Raw genomic sequence first — 23,579 nt, forward strand, 5'->3', positions numbered from 1 at the left:
GGTGGGTCAGGTATTTCACCCGGCGTTTGATTCAAAGTAGCGGGAACTGGCCATCTTGATGAGCAAGAAAACGGGGTTTGTCAGTGCAAAGGAATTAAGGGACCCCAGGGTGGGTGGGGGGGGGGGGGGGGGCAAGATATCTGATGGTGAGCGGGGTATTGGAGAGGATACCGGTGGTGTTGGTGAATGTTTACGCACCAAATTGGGGACGATGTAGAGTTTATGAGAGGTTTGCTGGCAGCGATCCCGGACGTGGCCATGCACCAGTTGATCATGAGAGGAGACTTTGATTGTGTTCTAGAGCCGAGGGTGGATAGGTCGAGCCCCAGGTCAATGGGAAGGATACGGATAGCAAAGGAGCTGGGAGGGTTCATGGAAAAGGTGGGTATGGTGGGCCCGTGGCGTAAAAAGAACCCAGGAGGAAGAGAGCTTTCCTTCTTCTCACTTGTTTACAGGGTAGACAACTTTTTCGTTGCAAGCCATGAGGCATTAGTCGGGGTGAAGAAGGCAGAGTACATGGGGATAGTAAATTCAGACCATGCGCCCCCACTGGCTGGAGATTCAGTTTAGATTGGGACGGGAGCAGAGGCCATGATGGAGGCTTGATTCGGTGTTGTTGACAGACAGAGGGCTCTGTAATAAGGTGTGGCCGGTGATTAAAGACTATATAGAGTTGAACCAGAACAGGGGAGGTGTCGGCGGCACGTTTTGGGAGGCACTGAAGGCAGTGGTCCGAGGGGAGATTATCTCGTTCAAGGCACATGAGGCTAGGAAATGGAGAAAGGAGTATGGGTGTTTAATGAACTGATGTGACCATCAATTCACTCGGAAACTCGAGTCGAAGTAAACAGTGGTTTTAATCAGATTACAACTTTGCCTGCCTGCGACTGGTACATTACTGAAGGCGGTCCTGCAGGTCAGCTGCTCTTATACTTCCTATAAGGGGCGGAGCCCGTACATGCTCCACATCTCCCCCTGTGGGTGAAGCCACACAGTGGCCCATAGATGGAGCCCACAGGGTTAATGGCATGGCATAATGGAACACAGTATACTGGTGAATTACTAGTGCTTATACATTCACCACATTCACCCCCTGTAAAAAAAATTAAATCCGGCGGGGGTGACAGGTTCACAATTCAGTCGGTCCGGCGCCTAGATCGTACGTTGTGGACCGACGAAGTACTGGTGTCGCAGCCGTTTCGGATGGCTGTGAAGTGTGTTCGGTGCGGGCCCGGTGGGGACTCCGGGGGCGGTTCTTCCGGAGCTTCGTTCCTGCGGACTGGTGTGCCGGGTAGAAGGGAGCGCGGGAAACCAAATAGGTGCGGGGGCGCAGGACACGGGGGATTGGGCTGGGTATAGTGTGGGGGAGCCTGCGGGCGCCAGGTCTCGGCGGGAGACGGTATCCCTGCTGGCCGTCGGGGTGTTCTACGTATGCATAATGTGGGTTTGAGTGCAGGAGCTGGACCCTCTCTACTAGGGGTCGGTCTTATGAGTTCGAACGTGTTTCCGAAGGGGGTCAGGGCCTGATGTCCTCAGCCAGGGCGGAAGCGAGGCCCCTAGTGGTAGTTCCCCTAGAGAAGATAAAGAAGTGGTCATGAGGAGTCTGGTTTGTGGCCGTGCAAAGGAGGGGACCTAATAGCGTGGAGCGCATCGGGGAGGACCTCCTGCCAGTGGGAAACCGGGAGATTCCTGGACCATATGGTCAGTAGGACGGTCTTCCAGACCGTCGCATTCTCCTCGCCACCTGCCCGTTACCCTGGGGTTGTAACTGGTAGTCCTGCTCGAGGCGATGCCTTTACTGAGCAGGTACTGACGCAGTTCGTCGCTCATGAAGGGCGAACCCCTGTCACTGTGGACATAATAGGGGAAACCAAACAGTGTGAAGACGCTGTGCAGGGCTCTGATGACGGTGGGGGTGGTCATGTCGGGACATGGGATGGCAAACGGGGAAACGGGAGAACTCGTCTATAATGTTAAGGAAATAGGTATTGCGATTATTTGAGGGGAGGGGCCCTTTGAAATCAATACTGAGGCATTCAAAGGGCCGGGAAGCCTTTACCAGGTGGGCCTTATCTGGTCGATAGAAGTGCGGTTTACACTCCGCACAGATTTGGCAATGCCTGGTTACAGCTTTGACCTCCTCGGTGGAGAAGGGCAGTTGCGGGCCTTGATGTAATGGCGAGCCGGGTGACCCCCGGGTGGCAGAGGTCGGCGTGGATAGCCTGTAGTCGGTCGTCTTGCGCGCCGGCGCATGTGCCGCGGGATAGGGCATCTAGGGGCTCGTTGAGCTTCCCAGGACGATATATTATATCGTAATTATAGGTGGAGAGTTCGATCCTCCACCTCAAGATCTTATTATTTTGATCTTGCCCCGCTGCGAATTATCAAACATGAAGGCAACCGATCTTTTGGTCGGTGATGAGGGTAAACCTCCTGCCAGCGAGGTAGTGCCTCCAGTGCCGCACGGCTTCCACGATGGCTTGAGCTTCCTTTTCGACCGAGGAGTGTCGAAGTTCAGAGGTGGCGAGGGTGCGTGAATAGTGGTAAATAGTGGGCGGGCTTTGTCCGCATACTGGGGGACCCACTGGGCGTGATAGGAAAAAATCCAAGGCACCTCTTGAGGGCCTTGGGACAGTGAGGGAGGGGAGTTGTAGGAGGAGGCGCATACGATCAGAGTCGGGCCCCAAGACCCCGTTTTCCACGACATAGCCAAGGATGGCTAGCCTTGGCTAGCGGAAAATGCATTTCTCCTTGTTGTAAGTGAGGTTAAGTTTTTGGCGGTTTGGAGAAATCGATGGAGGTTGGCGTCATGGTCCTGCTGATCATGGCCGCAGATGGTGACGTTGTTCAAGTACGGAAACGTGGCCCGCAGCCCGTACTGGTCCACCATTCGGTCCATCGCTCGTTGGAACACCAAAACCCCGTTCGTGACGCCAAAGGGGACCCGGAGGAAATGAAAGAGTCGGCTGTCTGCCTCAAACGCCGTGTAGTGGCGGTCCTCCGGGCGGATTGGGAGCTGGTGGTATGTAGACTTCAGATCCACCGTGGAGAACACGTGGTAGTGCGCGATCTGATTCACCAATGTCTGCAATCCGGGGAAGGGGGTACGCATCAAGGGTGCGTAAAACCGGTTAATGGTCTGGCTGTAATCAACCACCATCCGGAACTTTTCCCCGGTCTTGACGACACCACCTGAGCTCTCCAGGGGCTATTTGCTGGCTTCCTATGACTCCTTCCCGCAAGAGACCGCCGGACCTCGGACCTAATAAATGCCCTGTCCTGCAGGACTATAACCTCCTGCTTCGAGTGGTTCCTGGCTTGCGGTGCGGTTAGCCGAAGAGAGGGAGGGGGGGGTCAATTTTTAGTGTTGTGAAGCTGCATATAGTGAGCGGGGGCAGGGGTCCGCCAAAACTAAGAGTTAGGCTCCTGAGATTGCACTGAAAATCGAGTCCTAAGAGGAGAGGGCGCAGAGGTCTGGGAGGCACGTACAATTGAAAATTGGTATACCTCGTACGCCCGGGTATCATTAAGGTTGCAGTAGTGCGCCCTTGGATTTGTACTGAGTGCGACCCAGAGGTGGGGGAGATTGTTTGTTGCGTCGGGAATATCAGGAGCGAACAGCGTCTTAACCAGATCCGGTGGACAAAGCTCTTGGTGCCCCGGAGTTAACAGGCAAGGTGTCTCGTATCCGTTAACCCGGACGTGCCATAATGGAGCTCTTGAGGTGCTTGGGTCTTGACTGGTCCAAGGTGACTGCACTGAGTTGGGGATAGTCGGCGGCAATGGTTTGGAGGTGCTGGTGCGGGCCCGCGATGACTGTCCGTGCAGATCGTATGCGTCCAGCGGCGTAGCGGTGATGACCAAGAGTGGCGGCCCCCATTGATCGTCAGTGGCGGGAGGCGAGGGGGATGGCCGTCTAAGATGGCGGCCCCATTGGTCGCACGTGGCTGCCTCGTGGGGGAGGATTGCCAAGATGGCGGCCCCCATGAGCCGCACGTGTTGTGCGGAGTTCGGGGTCGGCAGACAACGCTGCCACATTACGGGTCTGCGGGGCCTGAGAGTTGGTAATCAAGTTTGTGCGTTCGAGTTCGAGTGTTTCGGCTTGGCCAGGCAGAACCTTTGCGAAGTGTCCTTTTCACCCGCAGCTGCTGCAGTTCACGTTGCGGGCCGGGCATTGTTGCCGGGGGGTGTTGGGGCTGGCCGCAAAAATGGCAGGATAGCCCTCCGTGGTGCCGCGGGTGGCCGCGCGCCGCAGGCCTGGGGTAGTCTCCTGGTCGGAGGGCCCACGAGGGGGTCGCGTGATCGGCTGATAACGCAGTGAGACTCTGAAAAGTGACCTCCAGCGAGGTCCGCCAGTTTTACCCCTGTCCTCCAGGTCTTGGGCCCCTTTTACGAGCAGGCGCTGCATCACATAGTTCGATCGGACCCCCGCAACGTAAACGTCTCAGATGGCGAGTTCCATGTGCTGAGTGGCTGTAATGGCCTGATAGTTTACAGTCGCACGCGAGGGCTTTGAGGTCGCCAGATCATCTGGCGACATCCCCGGGGCGCTGGCGGTGAGTAGTGAAGAGTATATTGCGCGTAGACATCATTCACGGGCCGCATGTAGATGCATTCGAGTGTCGCGAGGGCCTCAGTATAGGAGATGGCTTCGTCGAGTTGGGGAGAAATGCGATGGCTCACCCGGCGTGGAGAAGACTCAATCTCTGTTCGTCCGTGACGGATGATGTCGATGACGCGGCCAGGTAGGCCTTTAAACACCGAAGCCAATGTGAAAAAATTATTTCGCCTCTGCGGCCTGTGGATCGCGTTCCAGTCTGTCAGGTTTGAGGGCTGACTCCATAGTAGTTCTCTAAGCTGATTAAATTGATGCGACCATCAATTCACTCGGAGACTCGAGTCGAAGTAAACAGTGGTTTTAATCAGCTTACAACTTTGCCTGCCTGCGACTGATACATTACTGAAGGTGGTCCTGCAGGTCAGCTGCTCTTATACTTCCTATAAGGGGCGGAGCCATGGGCGGAGCCATACATGCTCCACATCTGGGCGAAGCCACACAGTGGCCCATAGATGGAGCCCACAGGGTTAATGGCATGGCATAATGCAACACAGTATACTGGTGAATTACTAGTGCTTGTACATTCACACATGAACGAGCTAGTCTGAGTAGATACGGAGTATTTGAGAGAGCCCACCATGGAGGGATTGGCGAGAAGGAAAAAGTGCAGGGGCAATTTAATACGTTGACGGTGGGGAGGGCAGTGGGGCAGCTGCGTACGGCAAAGGGTCTGCAGTACGAGTATGGGAGAGAGACAAGTAAAATGCTGGCACGCCAACTATACCTCTATACCCATCCTATCCGTGTATTGTCAAGATGGGTATAGAGGGATACAGCACAATGAAGCGCTGAGGGTTTTGGCAAAGATTGGTATCATGACCGGTACAGGCTTGGAGGGCCGAAGGGCCTGTTCCTGTGCTGTATTGTTCTTTGTTCACCCACCTGCTCACGTCCCTGCTCTCCAGCCACCCATAAATGTCTCTGATCCTCCCTTCGCTCCCACGTCCGGAAGCAGCAGTTGCTCCAGCAGTGCATCCTTCGGGAACTTTTCACACTCCCTGTGTTTGCGTGGGTTTCACCCCCACAACCCAAAGATGTGCAGGGTAGGTGGATAGGCCACGCTAATTGCCCTTAATTGGAAAAAAATGAATTGGGTACTCTAAATTTTTTTTTAAATCTTAACGGCTATCGGGAGTAGGTGGCCTCCACCATTTCCCCACGGTGTTTGGTGCACCATGATCTAGCAGATATGTTGCACTATCCCCCTCTTCAGCCGGCGTCTTCAACAGCATGCCCAGATCGGCAGCTGCTAGAAATAACAGACGCTGTCGGTACACAACGAGGCCTGATGCGGTGCTTCTTTTGCACCTCTTCCTCCTCCTCAGCATGTTGGGCGCCGGCTCTCCGTCCTCATCAGCTGCCTGTTCTGCTGCTGCATGCTCCGCTGCTGCAGCTTCCTCCTCCTCGAGCAGCTCCAACTCACACAGCCACAGTGCATCCCCTAGGGCTGTGGCAACTAGGGAGAACGCCACCATTGCTGGTTGAATTCCAATATCCATTGTCTGCAGGGGATGAAAGGCTGACATGTTAGCATGGGTGTGTATGGGCCCCCCGTGCCCAACCAGGTTCGACAGCTACACGGTGGCCCTGGTTGACACTGTGGACACTGCACCCACATGTCGCTCTTCGATCTGCACCCTATCGGTGCCTGGCACCTTGTGGGGCCTCTGGCCCTAGCGCCCTACCTGCTGCCAGGGGTACCGTCAGCTGGCGCTACCCTTGCCAGTGGTACACTCCATGGTCCCCATCCAGCACCCCTCCTGTAGGGGCTACTGTGGGCATTGCACTTAGGTGGGTCGCGTGATGACAGATGGCAGTCGGTTGGATAGGGGCAGTGTGGTATGGCAGAGTGTGGGGTGTTGGGCTTGGGGGCACCCATACGGCCGCGGCACTCTGCAGAACCCGGGCACGTGGGGGGAGTGGGGGTCACCCTGGCCCCCTGGCCTTTCAACCATCATCCCCCCGCCCTGGTAGGCCCCCCCCCCCCTCCTCCTCCTGGCAGCCCATGGTTGTGTCTCGCCGAGTCCTACCTCCTTTTTCTCCCTCATTAACCATGGCGCCAGTTTCACAATTTCTAAAGGGACAAGTCAACCTCGCCATCGAGAATTCGCCCCGGTGGAGGAGAATCACGGAGGCCCCAGAGAATACCGGACCAGGCTGGGTACAGTAGTCCCCCGTTATACCGCGGGTGTTCGGGTCCAAGACAGCCACCCGCGTTGTATCCGAGCCGCGATATCCAAATGAATGAACGAGAGGAAACATCGCTGACTGTGCTGAACATTGCTGAATGGAAGGGCGTTAAATAAAAAACATCAAAGTTCGTTCAAGTCTTAAATCAAGTTTTAAATTTATTAAATATATACAATAATACATACCCTAACCCTAATACATACATACAATACTTAAAATTATACTTACAAGCATATTTTTAAAAATCATTTAAAAAGTCTGTGAGTTTCTTCTGGCACATCCCCTTCCTTATCTTGACTTGTGCTTGCCTCTGGAGGTTCTTCAGGTGTAGGATGTATATCGGGTCGAAGTCCTGTTGCTCTGTGTATGCTATGAGCCCTTCAGGTGCGTGATGGCATCCGAGTGGCTCTTTGCCACTGTGGCTGGGGTTCTTCTTCTTCTTCTGCCTCCTCTTGGGTGACCTGGTCGATGATCTCCTCCTCTGTGAATGTTTCTGCAGGTGCCATGTCGTCCTCTGCTGCTGCCCACCTGTTCACCCAATCCTGGGAGTGTTAGGTTCTCATCCAGGTAGTCCTCCCTAGCCTCTCCTCAGCTGCCCTGATCTCTGCTTCAGTAAAGCCTACAAAATCCTCTTCATCCGGTAATGTTGGGGGGTCGTGGGAGTGCTGCTCCTAGGGCCTTGTTCCAGCAGTTGGCGATGGTCTTCTCCGTCACAGCTCCCCAGGCCTTCCCTGCCAATAACAGGCATCCTTGATGGTGGATGGCTTTCAGGTAATCTGGGACAGTGAGAGGAGAGTCTATCATTTCCAGGATCAGTTCCTTTTGTATACAGACTTGAAGGTCTGAATGATGCCAGCATCACATGGCTGGATCTTGCTGGTGGTGTTCTTTGGGAGATAGAGCACTTGGATCTGCCCATCCCTGGTCTTGAGAACATCTCCCTGAGGGTGGGCTGAGCAGTTGTCCAGCAGGAGTGTGGCCTTCTGCGGTATGTTGCGGGCACTAAGGTGGTCCCTGACACTGGGGTACGAAGAACTTGAAGAACCACTCCTCAAATAGGAAGCTGTCATCCAGGCTTTGCCAGAGTTCCGGTAGGTAATGGGTAGGTTCTCCATGTTGATGGGTGAAAGCGTCTAGGAGACTTGAATTTGCCCACAATCAATGGCTTCAGCTTGTGTGTTCCCGTGGCATTGCTGGCAAACAGGATGGTGAGCCTGTTCTTGGCTTGCTTGTACCCCAGAGTCTTCTGGGCATCATCCTTGACAGCTAGGGTCTTGTCAGGCAGCATCTTCCAGTAGAGCCCTGACTCATCTGCATTGTAGAGTTGCTCTGGGTGAGCTCCTCTTGCACCATGTAGTTCTTGAGGATGTCGGGAAAGGCTGCTGCTGCTCCTGAGTCGGCGGATCTCTGTTCACCACTGATGGTAACTGCACCTATCCCATGTCTTTTCTGGAACCGATGGAGCCACCCTTGCTGGCTACGAATTGCTGTCCTCTGGGTGGAGCTGGTGATGGAACTTCTCAGCCTGAGTCCTGATGATAGGTCCAGATAGGGGGGTGCCACCAGACTGTTCCTGGACAAACCAGGTGAACACAGCCTTCTCCAAGTTAATGTCACTAGCGTTCCTTGCCTTTTTCCTGGTAGAGCCCTTCACTCTGAGAAACTGTCCCAACATATGTTCTTAAATTGGGCTCATCTTTCACCCACCCACGGAGGGTTGACTCTGGTACACCAGTCTCTCTGATATTTTTGCCTTTGTTTCCCCATTTCGAAGCCGGTCTATCAAATGTATCTTTGCTTCACTGTGTAAGACTTGCGCTTAAACATTTTGAACGACAGTAACTGAACTCGAAGATACCTGCACTGGAAAAGGTATCCCTTTGATGGCTGGGTAATCGGGCTAATCGGTCGTGGCTACTCATCGCGGCTAATCGTTTCTACAGTAATCATCGCGGGTAATCATCGCTGCTAATCGGTCTAATCATCGTGGTAATCATCGCTGCTAATCGGTCTAATAATCGCGGCTAATCATCGCGGCTAAAAAGGTGCTGTTTCAAAAAGAGTTTAAAATTAGTCAAGTAAGTTGGAGTCCATAAGCCCCCCCCCCCCGCCGTTTATCGCGAACCGCGGTATTGCAGAGCGCGGTATAACGGGGGACTACTGTATTGATATGCCAAGAGTGTTTACTGTATGTGCTGAGTGGAACACATTGATGCTGCTGTTGAGGCATCAGAAAATTGCAATTTGGTGTGAAACCACGGCAGCCACATTTTCAGCTTCAAAAAACGATTCTCCGCCCCATTGCATTTACCAATTTCAGCATTGGCCGATGGAGAATCCCACCCAAGGCTTTAGAAATGGTTCAGAAGAGGGCCATTTGAGTAATGCACATTATAAAAAATCCTTGCCTACAATGATACACTGGGAAATGGTGTCTTTTACTCTAAGCTTAATTTAAGTTATGATCAGATGTAGTTGAATAGCTCCCTTCTTTGACTTCACAGGTTTCTTTGTTAGAAAAGAATATACCTGCCAATTCAGTGAGTACTTAACTGTTTGCGCTATGTGATCATGTGATCATAAAATAACCAAGCATACATGTTTTCTTGAGATAATAATGAAAGAGGTTTGTTTCTTATATATATTCAAACAGATCCAAGTAACATAGGGTAGGATATATTGGCCAAATTAGAATCCATAACAAAAACTAAGAGTACACAGTCGTTATTTAGGTTTCAGGATGAATTCAGTGGTCTTGATGATTCCAATTGAAAAATGTAGACAACCAAGTTGGTTGTTCTTCTGGAGGTCGTTTCTATAATTTCTGTCTGCTGCACATGGAGAGAGTCAACAAGAGCAGGCAGGGCCAAAGCTTACAAGTTGTGTGGAGAGAGAGATAGGAAGGATCTCCTCATGTCTCAGCTGTTGTGAGTACATACATGAGAGAAAGCATGTATTTAAAACACACAAATGGGATGGCTTGTTACATGACCACCTTCTCCAATTGCTAGTAATTCAAACATGATTATATATTCAATTATAACTTGATCACTCATGTCGGGAGCGATCATTTGTTACCTTTATGCTGCAAAGCTATCTTAAACCAGTGCCCCATTGCCCAAAACAATTAGTCTTTAATGGTCTTCTCCAACAGTTGAATAGCTCAGGTGATTTCCATAGATACCTTGTTAATGTGAAGCCTCCACATTCCCTAGGTGGGGTGGGGGGGGGGGGGGGGGGTCACTGTCTTTGGTGGGTACCTGTGAACAAGATGCTCCAACTCAATGATGTTACAATGGAGAATGTACAGTGATGCAAATAAGGTGGCTAACTTGGGTTGTGAGTTCAAGTTACCTGTATTTTTAAAAAGTATGGTTTTAAAATATTCAATTTGTAAATTCCAGCCAGTGGATTAAAATCAATATTTAGCATAAATCTTCATGATACTTCTCCACCATGCAAATCAGGATGGCTGGGCAAGTGTTCGGCGGTCAGTGGGGAGGGGGGTTAGTGGAAACGGGGGTCAGATGGTCATGCAGGTATTTGTGGGGGGAATGGTCTGTGGTGGGTGGGGAGGTCATTAGGGGTGCGGTTTTGTGGTCAGTGGGAAGGGGCATCAGTAGAAGGGGTAGTCAATGGATGGATCTTTGGGGCCAGATGGTCATTCACGGTGATTCGTCAGTGGCGGGGTGATCAGTAGATGGAGTCCAGGTGGATGATCATTGGGGGTGGTCTGCTTATGGGTCAGGTGATGTGGGAAGGCTAATTGGGGTGAGGGCAGTTGAGGGTGCCATGAGGGGTCAGGGGAGTGGAGGAATTCCCTGTGAACTCATTGGATATTCAGGAGTGTCCCGTGAAATCGGATTGGGATTGCAGTTGGGGGTTTGGGGGAGTGGATTGTAAGTTTGGGGGGTTTTGAAGCATAAAACCCTTTTAATTAAAATCTTAATTTCTAACAATGGGGTCCTCAGTTGTGCCTGACCAACAAGGTATGAATAATTTGTATTTATGAATCAAGTAGAATTTATTAAGCAAGATTACTTAATAAAAACAGTGAATACAATATTGACGGTTCTTATCCCTCAAGACCCTTGGATTCCTTGAGTGCTGCCAGCACAAATGGTGTCTTGCTTCTGTCAGTGAGGTGACGATACCTTGAACGTGTCACAAAAGACACACTATACCACAGAAGCCATGGTAAAACTGTGCCAACAAGACTTTGATTTTCCAACTTTTACCCTACCTCTCATCCCATATTTGGAAATAATTCAAATTATCTCTTTTATTGAGATAGGGTTAGGGACAGCTGATGTAACCTAACTCCTGGAACTCAAATCATAGAAAAGATACAGCAAGAAGGAGCCATTCGGCCCATCTTGTCCATGCCAGTCCTAGGACACCCAGGTGCCCTTTCTAATCCCACCTACCTTACCCGAACCATAGCCTTGCATCTTAGAGAACTTAAGGTGTAGGTTCAGGTACTTTTAAAAAGAGTTTAGGGTCTCTGCCTCCACCACAATTTGAGCAACAAATTCCGACCACCCACTACTTTCTGCATAAAAAAGTTCTTCCTCATGTCCCCTCTACATATTTCTGCCTCTTATCTTGAATCTATGTCCCTCGTTCCAGAATTCCACCAAGGGAAACAATTTTAGCCTGTCCACTCCATCTCTTCCCCTCATAATTTTGATACGCCATCAATTAAGTCACCTCTTAGACTTCTTTGGTCCAAGGAAAATAACCCCAACATATCTCATCGCTCCTTGCATCTACACTTTTCTAGCCTTGGCAACATTCTTGTAACATCCTCTGCACTCTCTCCAGAGGTATTACATAATGTGGTAACCAACCTCAGAATAATACTCCAGTTGTAGCCTCACCAGTGTCTTATACAGATTCCAACATTATATTCTTCACCTCTGCCAATGAGGAGAGCATTCCCATAATTCTTAACAACTTTACTTGAACTGTCTTCAGGGACCTGGTATTGTAATCGCCAAGATCTCTCACTTCATTTACCCCTCTTAGTATATTCCCATTCATTGTGTGCTCCCTATAAACTGTTTGACCTCCCTAATAATGCTCTGACACTTCTCTATGTTTCTTCCATCTGCCGAGTGGCTCGCGAGATGGTGCAAGAGGGGGAGGATTCAAATTCCTGGGGCATTGGAACCGGTTTCTGGGGGAGGGTGGGACCAGTACAAACCGGACGTCCTGCACCTGGGCAGGACTGAACCGATGTCCTGGGGGGGGGGGGGGTATTGCTAGAGCTGTTGCGGAGGGTTTAAACTATGTGGTAGGGGAGGGGAACCGGATGCAGGAAGTTGAAGGTAGTAAACAGGGACAGAAGCAAAAGGAAGAAGGGGGAAAGTGTAAGGCAGAGAAGCCATAGTCAAAAATCAAAAAGGGCAACAGTAGAAGGTAAAGTGACTGAGGGGAGAGCTCAGTGAATAGGCCCAGTAATACATAAAAGGAACAAAACTGGAGATGTTAAGATTCAAAACAGAGGTAAAAAAAAACAACGTAAGTGTACTTTACCTGAATGCTCGAAGTATTCGGATGAGTTGATGTGCAAATCAGCGTGAATGACTATGATTTAGTGGCCATTCTGAAACATGGTTAAAGGATGGTCACGACTGGGAATTGAATATCCGAGGATATCAACTATTCGGAAGGACAGAGTGGATGGTAAGGGAGGTGGTATAGCTCTGTTATTAAGGATGACATCCGGGCAATAGTAAGGGATGACATCGGTGCTATGGAGGATAACGTTGAATCCATTTGGGTGGAAATCAGGAATAGTAAGGCAAAAAAGTCACTGATAGGAGTAGTCTATAGGCCACCAAATAGTAACGTTATGGTGGGGCAGGCAATAAACAAAGAAATAACTGATGCATGTAGAAATGGTACAGCAGTTATCATGGGGGATTTTAATCTACGTGTCGATTGGTTTAACCAGGTCGGTCAAGGCAGCCTTGAGGAGGAGTTTATAGAATGTATCCGCGATAGTTTCCTAGAACAGTATGTAATGAAACCTACAAGGGACAAGCAGTCCTAGATCTTGTCCTCTGTAATGAGTCAGGATTGATTCATGATCTCATAGTTAGGGATCCTCTTGGAAGGAGCGATCACAATATGGTGGAATTTAAAATACAGATGGAGGGTGAGAAGGTAAAGTCAAATACTAGTGTTTTGTGTTTAAACAGAGGAGATTACAATGGGATGAGAGAAGAACTAGCTAAGGTAGACTGGGAGCAAAGACTTTATGGTGGAACAGTTGAGGAACAGTGGAGAACCTTCCAAGCGATTTTTCACAGTGCTCAGCAAAGGTTTATACCAACAAAAAGGAAGGATGGTAGAAAGAGGGAAAATCGACCGTGGATATCTAAGGAAATAAGGGAGAGTATCAAATTGAAGGAAAAAGCATACAAAGTGGCAAAGAATAGTGGGAGACTAGAGGACTGGGAAATCTTTAGGGGGCAACAGAAAGCTACTAAAAAAGCTATAAAGAAGAGTAAGATGGATTTTGAGAGTAAACTTGGTCAGAATATAAAAACAGACAGTAAAGGTTTCTACAAATATATAAAACAAAAAAGAGTGGCTAAGGTAAATATTGGTCCTTTAGAGGATGAGAAGGGAGTTTTAATAATGGGAGATGAGGAAATGGCTGAGGAACTGAACAGGTTTTTTGGGTCGGTCTTCACAGTGGAAGACACAAATAACATGCCAGTGACTGATAGAAATGAGGCTATGGCAGGTGAGGACCTTGAGAGGATTGTTATCACTAAGGAGGTAGTGATGGGCTAGCTAATGGGGCTAAAGGTAGACAAGTCTCCTGGCCCTGATGGAATGCGTCCCAGAGTGCGAAAAGAGATGGCTAGGGAAATTGCAAATGCACCAGTGATAATTTACCAAAATTCACTAGACTCTGGGGTGGTCCCGGTGGATTGGAAATTAGCAAACGTGACACCACTGTTTAAAAAAGGAGGTAGGCAGAGAGCGGGTAATTATAGGCCAGTGAGCTTAACTTCGGTAGCAGGGAAGATGCTGGAATCTATCATCAAGGAAGAAATAGCGAGGCATCTGGATAGAAATTGTCCCATTGGGCAGACGCAGCATGGGTTCATAAAGGGCAGGTCGTGCCTAACTAATTTAGTGGAATTTTTTGAGGACATTACCAGTGCAGTAGATAACGGGGAGCCAATGGATGTGGTATATCTAGATTTCCAGAAAGCCTTTGACAAGGTGCCACACAAAAGGTTGCTGTATAAGATAAAGATGCATGGCATTAAGGGTAAAGTATTAGAGTGGATAGAGGATTGGTTAATTAATAGAAAGCAGAGAGTGGGGATTAATGGGTGTTTCTCTGGTTGGCAATCAGTAGCTAGTGATGTCCCTCAGAGATCAGTGTTGGGCCCACATTTGTTCACAATTTACATAGATGATTTGGAGTTGGGGACCAAGGGCAATGTGTCCAAGTTTGCAGATGACACTAAGATGAGTGGTAAAGCAAAAAGTGCAGAGGATACTGGAAGTCTGCAGAGGGATTTGGATAGGTCAAGTGAATGGGCTAGGGTCTGGCAGATGGAATACAATGTTGACAAATGTGAGGTTATCCATTTTGGTCGGAATAACAGCAAACGGGATTATTATTTAAATGATAAAATATTAAAGCATGCTGCTGTGCAGAGAGACCTGGGTGTGCTAGTGCATGAGTCACAGAAAGTTGGTTTACAGGTGCAACAGGTGATTAAGAAGGCGAATGGAATTTTGTCCTTCATTGCTAGAGGTGGAGTTTAAGACTAGGGAGGTTATGCTGCAATTGTATAAGGCGTTAGTGAGGCCGCACCTGGAGTATTGTGTTCAGTTTTGGTCTCCTTACTTGAGAAAGGACGTACTGGCACTGGAGGGTGTGCAGAGGAGATTCACTAGGTTAATCCCAGAGCTGAAGGGGTTGGATTACGAGGAGAGGTTGAGACTGGGACTGTACTCGTTGGAATTTAGAAGGATGAGGGGAATCTTATAGAAACATATAAAATTATGAAGGGAATAGATAGGATAGATGCGGGCAGGTTGTTTCCACTGGCGGGTGAAAGCAGAACTAGGGGGCATAGCCTCAAAATAAGGGGAAGTAGATTTAGGACTGAGTTTAGGAGGAACTTCTTCACCCAAAGGGTTGTGAATCTATGGAATTCCTTGCCCAGTGAAGCAGTTGAGGCTCCTTCGTTACATGTTTTTAAGGTAAAGATAGATAGTTTTTTGAAGAATAAAGGGATTAAGGGTTATGGTGTTCGGGCCGGAAAGTGGAGCTGAGTCCACAAAAGATCAGCCATGATCTCATTGAATGGTGGAGCAGGCTCGAGGGGCCAGATGGCCTACTCCTGCTCCTAGTTCTTATGTTCTTATGTCACCGATCATGGGGTAGCCATCGACTATTATCCTTTGTTTCCCGTAACTAAGCCAACTTTTTATCCAGTTCGCCTCTGCATCCCATGGGTTTTCACTTTCTTGACCAGTCTGCCATGTGGGACTTGTTAAACACCTTGCTAAAATCCATGTACACAACATCCACTGCATTACCTTCATCAACTCTTCTTGTCACTTCCTCAAAGAATTCAATCAAATTTATGAGGCAAGACCTTCCTTTAACAAATCCATGCTGACTATCCCTGACTAGTCCATGCCTTTCTATGCGACAGTTAATTCTATCTCTCAGGTTTGATTCTCGTAATTGGCCCACGACTGACTAGTTTATCTCCGAAAAATTACAATCACCCGGCTCCTCCTCTCGGTCTCCATTCAATCCTCCGGCTCCTCTCGCTCTCCATTCAATTTCCCGGTTCCCCTCGCTCTCCATTCAATCTCCCGGCTCCTCGCGCTCTCCATTCAATCTCCTGGCTCCTCACGCTCTCCCTTCAATCTCCCGGCTCCTCGCGCTCTCTATTCAATCACCCGGCTCCACTCGCGCTCTTTCAATCACCCACCTCTCGCTCTCTTTTCAATCATCCGGCTCCTCTTGCACTCTTTTCAATCACCAATTTCCATTGGCAGGTAGAAACTAGTGGGGTGCCATAGGCATCAGTGCTGGGACCCCAGCTATTCACAACATATATTAATGATTTGAATGAGAGAACAAAATGTAACATCTCAAACTTTGCAGATGATACCAAGTTAGGTGGGAGGTTGAATCTCCTGACTCCTATCTCGCTAATTCAATCACTGGATCCTCTCTGCTATTTAAATCATTCCGCTCCTCCTCTCGCTCTCTTGTCAACCACCCGGCTGCTCTCCACTCTCTTTTCAATCATCCGGCTCCTCTCGCTCTCTTTCACTACCCTGGCTCCACTTGCTAACTTTTCAATCACCTGGCTCCTCTTTTGCTGTTTAAATCATCCGGCTCCTCTCTCACTCTCTGTTCAATCACCCAGCTGCTGTTCACTCTCTTTTCAATCACCCAGCTCCTCTCGCTCTCTTTACAAATCACTAGACTCCTCTCGCTCTCTTTTCAATTACCCAACTCCTCTCTCACTGTTTCAATCACCCAGCTCCTCTCTCGCTGTTTCAATCACCCGGCTCCTCTCTCGCTCTTTTCATCTAGACTAAAGACAAATGTCAATCACTTATTCCCTGGGTCCCCAGAGATGCATTCCATTGTGAACAAATGACACATTTCATTGTGAATAAATGACACATGCCTGTAGATGCAGAGAAATTGCACAATGTTACATCCACTTATCAATAAACATTCACACCAGCATATTTTAACCCAAGTCTTGCGTATACTAAAGCTATTAAGGACAAATGTTAATAGTGCTTCAAACCTTAATTTCAAGAAGGATAGATGTTCCAGTAATACAGAGGCTCTGCCCTACATATATGGTTAACCAATTAAACCATTACATGGGATCATCCTAAATTCAAGCTACCTTTTAGGGTATTTTTTTCAAAGATTACAAAAAGACTCTTAATTGCACACAGTACAATGAAATAGCTATATAATCAAAATTTTATAGGGGGGGAGTCAGGGGTTCTGGCGCGGTTGTGTGTGTGTGTGTGGGCGGGGCGGAGGGGGGAGTCCTTTATTGGGGTTCCAGGGCATAAATGGTAGAGTCCCTCAGGAGGTTCAGGGGATGGTTGAGGGGGGGGTCCCCTGAGGGTGAGGGAGTTAGTGGGAGGTGAAGGATAATCGGGTGGGGGTTGAGGGGAAATTCTGTTGGCGTTCAGGGAGGTCAGTATCATAGTTACCCAGAAGTTAAAATTCTTAAAAAGGTTTAATTCTTCTAAACCTTTTCTGGGGGACTATTACTGTAAGACAGTTGGAACCATCCAAAGCTTGCGATTTATGTCTTTCAGATGGTTTCCATTGTAGGAAAATTGCCCATTGTAAGTTTGAAACTGTCCGAACAATTGCCTTGCAATCCTTACCTGGCACCACTCAGGGGTGGGGGTTGGGGTGGGGGTATCAGCACATCTTTGGGACACTCACCAGCTTTGGAGTACTCCCTTGTTACAATACCCCAGAGCTTGGAAGTTACGAGCCACGATATTCCAATTGCAATTTGATTGGTCCATGGTTGGAAAGCCATCTTAAACTAGAATCCCATGTCCAAGCAATTAGCTTTTAATGGTCTACCTCCAATACTTGAATATCCAGATGATTTCCATATTTGTCCAAGCAATTAGCTTTTAATGGTCTATCTCCAATACTTGAATATCTCAGATGATTGCCATATATGTCTTGTTTGTGAGACAATGTTGCTGCAAAACATCTTGTCTCCATTCCAGTTAAAATTGGAATGTGCAGTAATGCAAATTAGATGGCCATCTTGACTGTGAATTCATGTCACTTTGATCTATGTTTTTAAAAAGTCTGGTTTTCAAAAGGTTAAATTCATGTTTCCAGTAAGTGGATTAAAAATCATTGGCATAAAGCACTTCTTCAAAGACATTTGTGATGATAAAGTTGGTAAACTGTGGAAGATTATCTGTATTAGATAATTTAGGGAGAACTTTGGAACATGTGTACAAACTAGATGAGCATAGGACTTGGTTATCCATCAGGATACTTTTCTGTACCTTTGAGTTTGGGATTAGGTTGCCAGCTCATTTACTTCAAATATTCAAATGAGACCCGCACAAGTTTGGAGGTTGATATTATGGTGTACTAAACATGGTGGATCTTGAATAATGTACTTCAAGGTCCTTATTTTGCACTGGAATTGTTTTGATTGTCTTGGGGGCGGGGGGGGGGGGGGGGGGGGGGGGGGGTCAGAGAATAATATCTGATCATTCATTTTCGTTACCATTGTCTTTTTAAAAAATATTTCCTCTTCCAAAAGTAGATGAGGAGAATTGGCGGCAATGTTGTCCCAGTTGCAACATATTTTTTATTCATTCACACACAGGATGTGGGTGTTGTTGGCTGTATTTATTGGCCATCGCTAATTGCCATTTTGAAGGTGCAGTGAGCTGTCTCCTTGAATTGCTGCAGGTCCATGTGGTGTAGGTAGACCCACAATGCTGTTAGGAAGGATGTTCCAGGATTTGACCCAGCAGCAGTTGAATGAATGGCAATATAGTTCCAAGTCAAGATGGCGTGTGGTTTTGACGAGAATTTACAGGCATTTCCACATGTTTGTTGTCCATGTACAATCATCACTGCGCATTTCCACATCTGATTCTTATGATGGAGGGAAGGTCATGGATGAAGCAGGATGGATGGGTTGGGGTCTCGGACACTACCTTGAGGAATCACTGCAGCAATGTTTCAGGACTGAGATTATTATCCTCCAACAATCCAACAGTCTTCTTTTTACAAGGTATTAACTCCAATTAATGGAGAGATTATCCGTGATTCCCATGACCAGTTTTTGCATAAGTTCCTTGACTCCACAACCTGGTCAAATGCTGCCTTGATGTCAAGGGCAGTCACTCTCACATCAACTTTTGCGCTTAGCTCTTTAGTCCATGTTTGGACTAAGCCTACAATGACGTCAGGAATGGAATGGCCCCTGTGCAACGTAAATCAAGTGCTGCACCATCATTAGCATAAGGATTTCACCGATCCATTAATTACAAGGAGTATTAAATCATTTCTATCTACAGTTTGGGAGCATCATTGAGCAAGTTATTGCTCTTAAATGGCATTTGATTATACTGTGAGGTTATTGCAGTGTAAGTGGCACTTGATTATACTGTCCTTTACCTCTTCCATCATCTTGTTGGTGATCAAGAGCAGACTAGCAGGACAATAATTGGCCAGATTGGGTTTGTCTTGCAAGCCTGGACTGTACAAACCTGGACATGAATGAGACAGACTTATTAATCTAGCTGTTACATGTATTTTTATATGTTCATATGTTAAATACAGTATCTTAGCATTTTAAATGTTCAACTCTCCTGAGACATAGTCCAGATAGTTTTTTTATAAACATTTTATTGAGGTCTTCTTGGTATGGCACCAACAACAAAATAAACAATATACATGAAACCATAAACATAGTGCAAAAAGCCATTTACCTCTTGTGCAGGCCCCTCCCTTATTGACATCCTATTCTAATCTAAACTACCCTTGTTTTAATACCGTGGACATGATGTCCGCAAAACCCCTGCCAAAATCCCCTAAGCTTGGACATGTCCAAAACATGTGGACATGGTTCGCCGGTCCTCCCGCACATTTGCGCATCCGTCCTCCACTCCAAAGAATCTGCTCATCCGAGCCGCTGTCATGTGAGCCCGGTGAACAACCTTAAATTGTATCAGGCTGAGCCTGGCACATGTTGCGGATGCATGACTCTACCTCAACGTGTCTGCCATAGACCATCCTCTATCTCACCTCCCAGTTCCTCCTCCCACTTGCGCTTCAGCTCCTCGATCTGCATCTCCCCCGACCCCATAAGCTCCCTTCTCCTACCCACCCTTTGGAAACCACCCTGTACTGAACCCCCCTCAGCAGTAGGAGCGGGAAGGTTGACACCTGTTTACAAAGGAAGTCCCGCACCTGCAGATACCTGAATTTGTTTCCCCTCGCCAACCCAAACTTTTCTTCAACGCCCTCATACTCAGAAAGCTCCCCTCTATGAACATATCCCCCATCCTCTCAATCCCCGCTCTCCGCCATAACCAGAAACCCCCGTCCATACTTCCCGGGGCAAACCGGTGATCATCACATATTGGGGCCCAGACTGATGCTCCCATTGTTCCCACATGCCGCCTCCACTGGTCCCAAACTCTCAGGGCCGCCACCACCACTGGACTGGTGGAATACCGTGCCGGTGGGAACGGCAGAGGCCCCCAAACTGGTGCCCTCACATGAAGCCGCCTCCATACCCACTCATGCCGACCTCTGCCTCATCACCCACTTCCTGATCATGGCTATATTAACCGCCCAGTAATAATTGCTAAAACTTGGCAGCGCCAGCCCGCCCTCTCCCCGACTCCACTCATCTTCCTTACTCGCGGGATCTTACCCGCCCAGACGAAGCCCATGATCACTCTGTTGACCCGCTTAAAAAACGGACCGTGGAATAAAGATGGTTGACACTGAAATACAAATAGGAATCTTGGGAGGACCGTCATCTTCTCTGATTGCACCCTCCCAGCCAGAGACACAGAAACGCGTCCTAGCTCCGCATAGTCCAGATTATTGATGACAAGTTCTATTCACATTACTGCAGTTTAAACAGCAGGAGAAAACCTTCTAGAACTTTAGAACTGTAATAACCTGCCCAGAACACAGAGGACTGGGTTGATTATTTTCCTCATGTGGCTCGAGGAGTATGAGCTCCCCCGCTAACTACGGGGCTGATACCATGTTCTATATAAGGTTGGCTAGAATGGAACTAACCAACAGAGAGCGAGGACTCGGTGAGGTTCAACCACGCTCCTTTGTATATAGTACGTATATTAAATAAACGTCTCCTTTGTGTTACCTCGTTTGACTCCCTTCGCCTTTATTTAAAAGGACAATAATTGTAAGACTCCGGGCGGGATTCTTTCAGCCCGGGGCCGGGCCGGAGAATCGCCATGACTGGCGCAAATCGCGCCACGCCGGCACATGATTCTCCGCAGAGAATTGGCGCCGGCATGGTTGGCGCGGCGCCGTTCGGGGGACGCTCCATGCGGACCCCCCGCTGATTCTTGGCCCGGGATGGCCAAACGGCCGTCGTAAAAAGCTGAGTCCCGCTGGTGCCGGTCCACACCTGCTCTCAGGTGAGCTGAGAGTGGAAGGGTCAGAGGGAGGCCTGTGGGGAGGGGGGGTCCCGACCCCGGGGGGGGGTCTCCAATATGGACTGGCCCGCGATCGGGGCCCACCGATTGGCGGGCCGGCCTCTCTGGCTGAGGGCCTCCTTTCATCCGCGCCGGCCCCTGTAGCTCTGCGCCATGTTGCGCGGGGCTGGCGCGTTGAAGGGAGCCATTGCCGTTGGCGTCGGTGCCACTACGCATGCGCGGACCCCGCGGCGCCAGTTCACGCCGGGATCAGCAGCTGGAGCATCGTGAACCACTGCAGTGCCGTGCTGGCCCCCTGTACGGGCCATAATTGCTGATCCTGAGGCCATGTTGACGCCATTGAGAAACGCGATGGCATTTCCAATGGCGTCAACACTTAGCCTCAGGATCACAGAATCCCACCATCTTGAAAAGGGCTTGGGGCTTGTGTTGTTTATAAATTTGAGGTACTAATCTTATATACTATATTAAAGGGATCCGGTTTAGTTCAGCTGGTTCGTGATGCAGAGCGAAGCCGGGTTCAATATCAGCTGAGGTTATTTATGAAGGCCCACCTTCTCAACCTTGCCCCTTGCCTGAGGGATGGTGATCCTCAGGTTAAATCACCACCACTCAGCTCTTCCCCTTAAAGGGGAATATGGGACTATGGCATCTTTACCTTAACATCTGGGACTATGGCATCTAGGACTATGGCAACTTTATCTTACCTTTTACTAACTTTGTTTGATGTCTGCAGCATAATTTGTGCCTGTGATTCAATGCCATCTGTTTTAGCTAACTTAAACTGACAGTCTGCTTTCTGATAGAAATACAAGATGTAGACCAACTGAGGAAATACCGATGGCTGTCTTTCATTTTGACTAACCCTTTTGATGATCCATGTCAGAAACTGTGATGACATTCAAAGAACTGTTCTGAGCATGGCAATGATTACATTAATGAAAAAATGTTGTCTTGTTTATACCCAGAGACTAGAGGAGGAAGAGCATCAGCGTAATTCAGAATGGGAAAGGCGGCGAGCCATGATGCTCGGGCAGCTTTACTTCTTGAACGACAGCAGCAACGAATAAACCGGCAACTTCGGAAGGAAGTGGATTGCCAGAACATGCTGTTATGTAAGAATCATAAAGCACAGTGAGTACATTACATCTGCTCTGAAAATTGAGCCATATTGGTTTAATTTATATTTGGACATTTACAGGGAATGGTGAATAGGGGCAAAAATCCTGTAAGCTACTTAAATTAGTGAGAGTACAAGGGTTTACCAAATTAATTTCTTATCTACGTATACCGCGCTGAGAAAGTTCCATTTGGAGGCCAAGGCCTTTCCCACAGGGAGAGAAATATTTTATTAGTGAGTACCCGGGTGCATTTGCACACTTTTGGTGAGTAGATTTCTGCTCTACTGGGAAGTTTCATTGTAAGGTTGGGAAAAGAGGAAATTAAATAATCTTTGGAAACTGTAATAAAAGTAAACAAAATAGAACCTGACATAAGTCTCCCTGTTGAAAAGCAATTGACCCCTCTTCAAAGCTGTGGATCGGTTGTGGCTCACATATCTGGATGGGGAGAGAAAAAGAAGAAATTAGCTGCATTGTAATCGTTCCTGTTGCCAACCAATCGTGGTCTACCTTTGATATCAGACTTGGCCCAAGTCTTTCACTCTTCAGGCAAGAGGGGGCGTTATGTGTGGTAGACAAGTTTCTCACAATGAAAGAAATGATTACTACGTTTTTTTACAGGGAACGGTTTCTGGATAAGGAGGTGTACGTCCAATGTTCCAACTGACAAATATTTTGATCAGTTCAACACAACCAGCCGTTGAAATGGAGTACAAAATTATCTTTTACCACATCCCAATATGTTGAAAGGAAGTTTTTTTTCTCATTAAGAATTATGCTTTCTGTTGAAAGAACCACCATAAGAAAATTTGCTTTGTTTTCTACAATAATATTATCATACGTTAAATTCATTATCACTTTGAATTTGAAATTATTTTACACCTATTTGGTCGTTTGTCATTTTAAACCAAGGCAACAAGAAGTGTTTTGAAAGGATACTGTATTTTTCTTTTACTTCATTGTCTGTATCAAAATGTCTGAAAATAAACTTCTAATACTGCAAAATAAAAATCCATCTATCCGCTTACATCTTTGGAAATCAAACTTTCCATTATACACGTGTCGCCATCAAAACTCCTGAAAAAACGAATGCTGATCTGGTCTGCAAGTTGGCAGCGATTTTACCACGGTGATTGGATGATGATAAACAGCTGCCTCCAATAAAATGCCTCACAATACGATCTGCAGTCATCAGGTAAGGATCAAAATGCGTTCATTAGTTACTGAGATGTCTGATGACCATTGAAGTATCACAAGTCCAGCAGAAACAATCATATTTTATTTTTCTCATCGCACTATTTTGTGGTTAACTTAAAAAAAGGACTTTCTTCTTAAAATACGATCAGTCTTGTAGAATAACAATAAACTGAGGAATCTTGGAATATACGTAAGATTAATAAAATGTTTGGCATGCAGCCAGT

At 47.8% G+C, this 23,579-nt stretch overlaps 1 protein-coding gene across 1 annotated transcript in view; it reads left to right on the forward strand.

The window, feature by feature from the left end:
- LOC119955294 (RIB43A-like with coiled-coils protein 2) overlaps positions 1 to 23,208 on the forward strand; it is a 59,414-nt gene extending 36,206 nt beyond the window's left edge. Inside the window, 4 exon segments of the mRNA XM_038781374.1 lie at positions 22,006 to 22,054; positions 22,057 to 22,171; positions 22,780 to 22,810; positions 22,812 to 23,208. Coding sequence (XP_038637302.1) covers positions 22,006 to 22,054; positions 22,057 to 22,171; positions 22,780 to 22,810; positions 22,812 to 22,862 — 246 coding nt within the window. The 3' untranslated portion in view covers positions 22,863 to 23,208.
- The last annotated feature ends 371 nt before the right edge of the window (positions 23,209 to 23,579 follow it).

The sequence above is a fragment of the Scyliorhinus canicula genome, chromosome 20 (assembly GCF_902713615.1).
Source record: "Scyliorhinus canicula chromosome 20, sScyCan1.1, whole genome shotgun sequence".
Classification (NCBI taxonomy): Eukaryota; Metazoa; Chordata; class Chondrichthyes; order Carcharhiniformes; family Scyliorhinidae; genus Scyliorhinus; species Scyliorhinus canicula.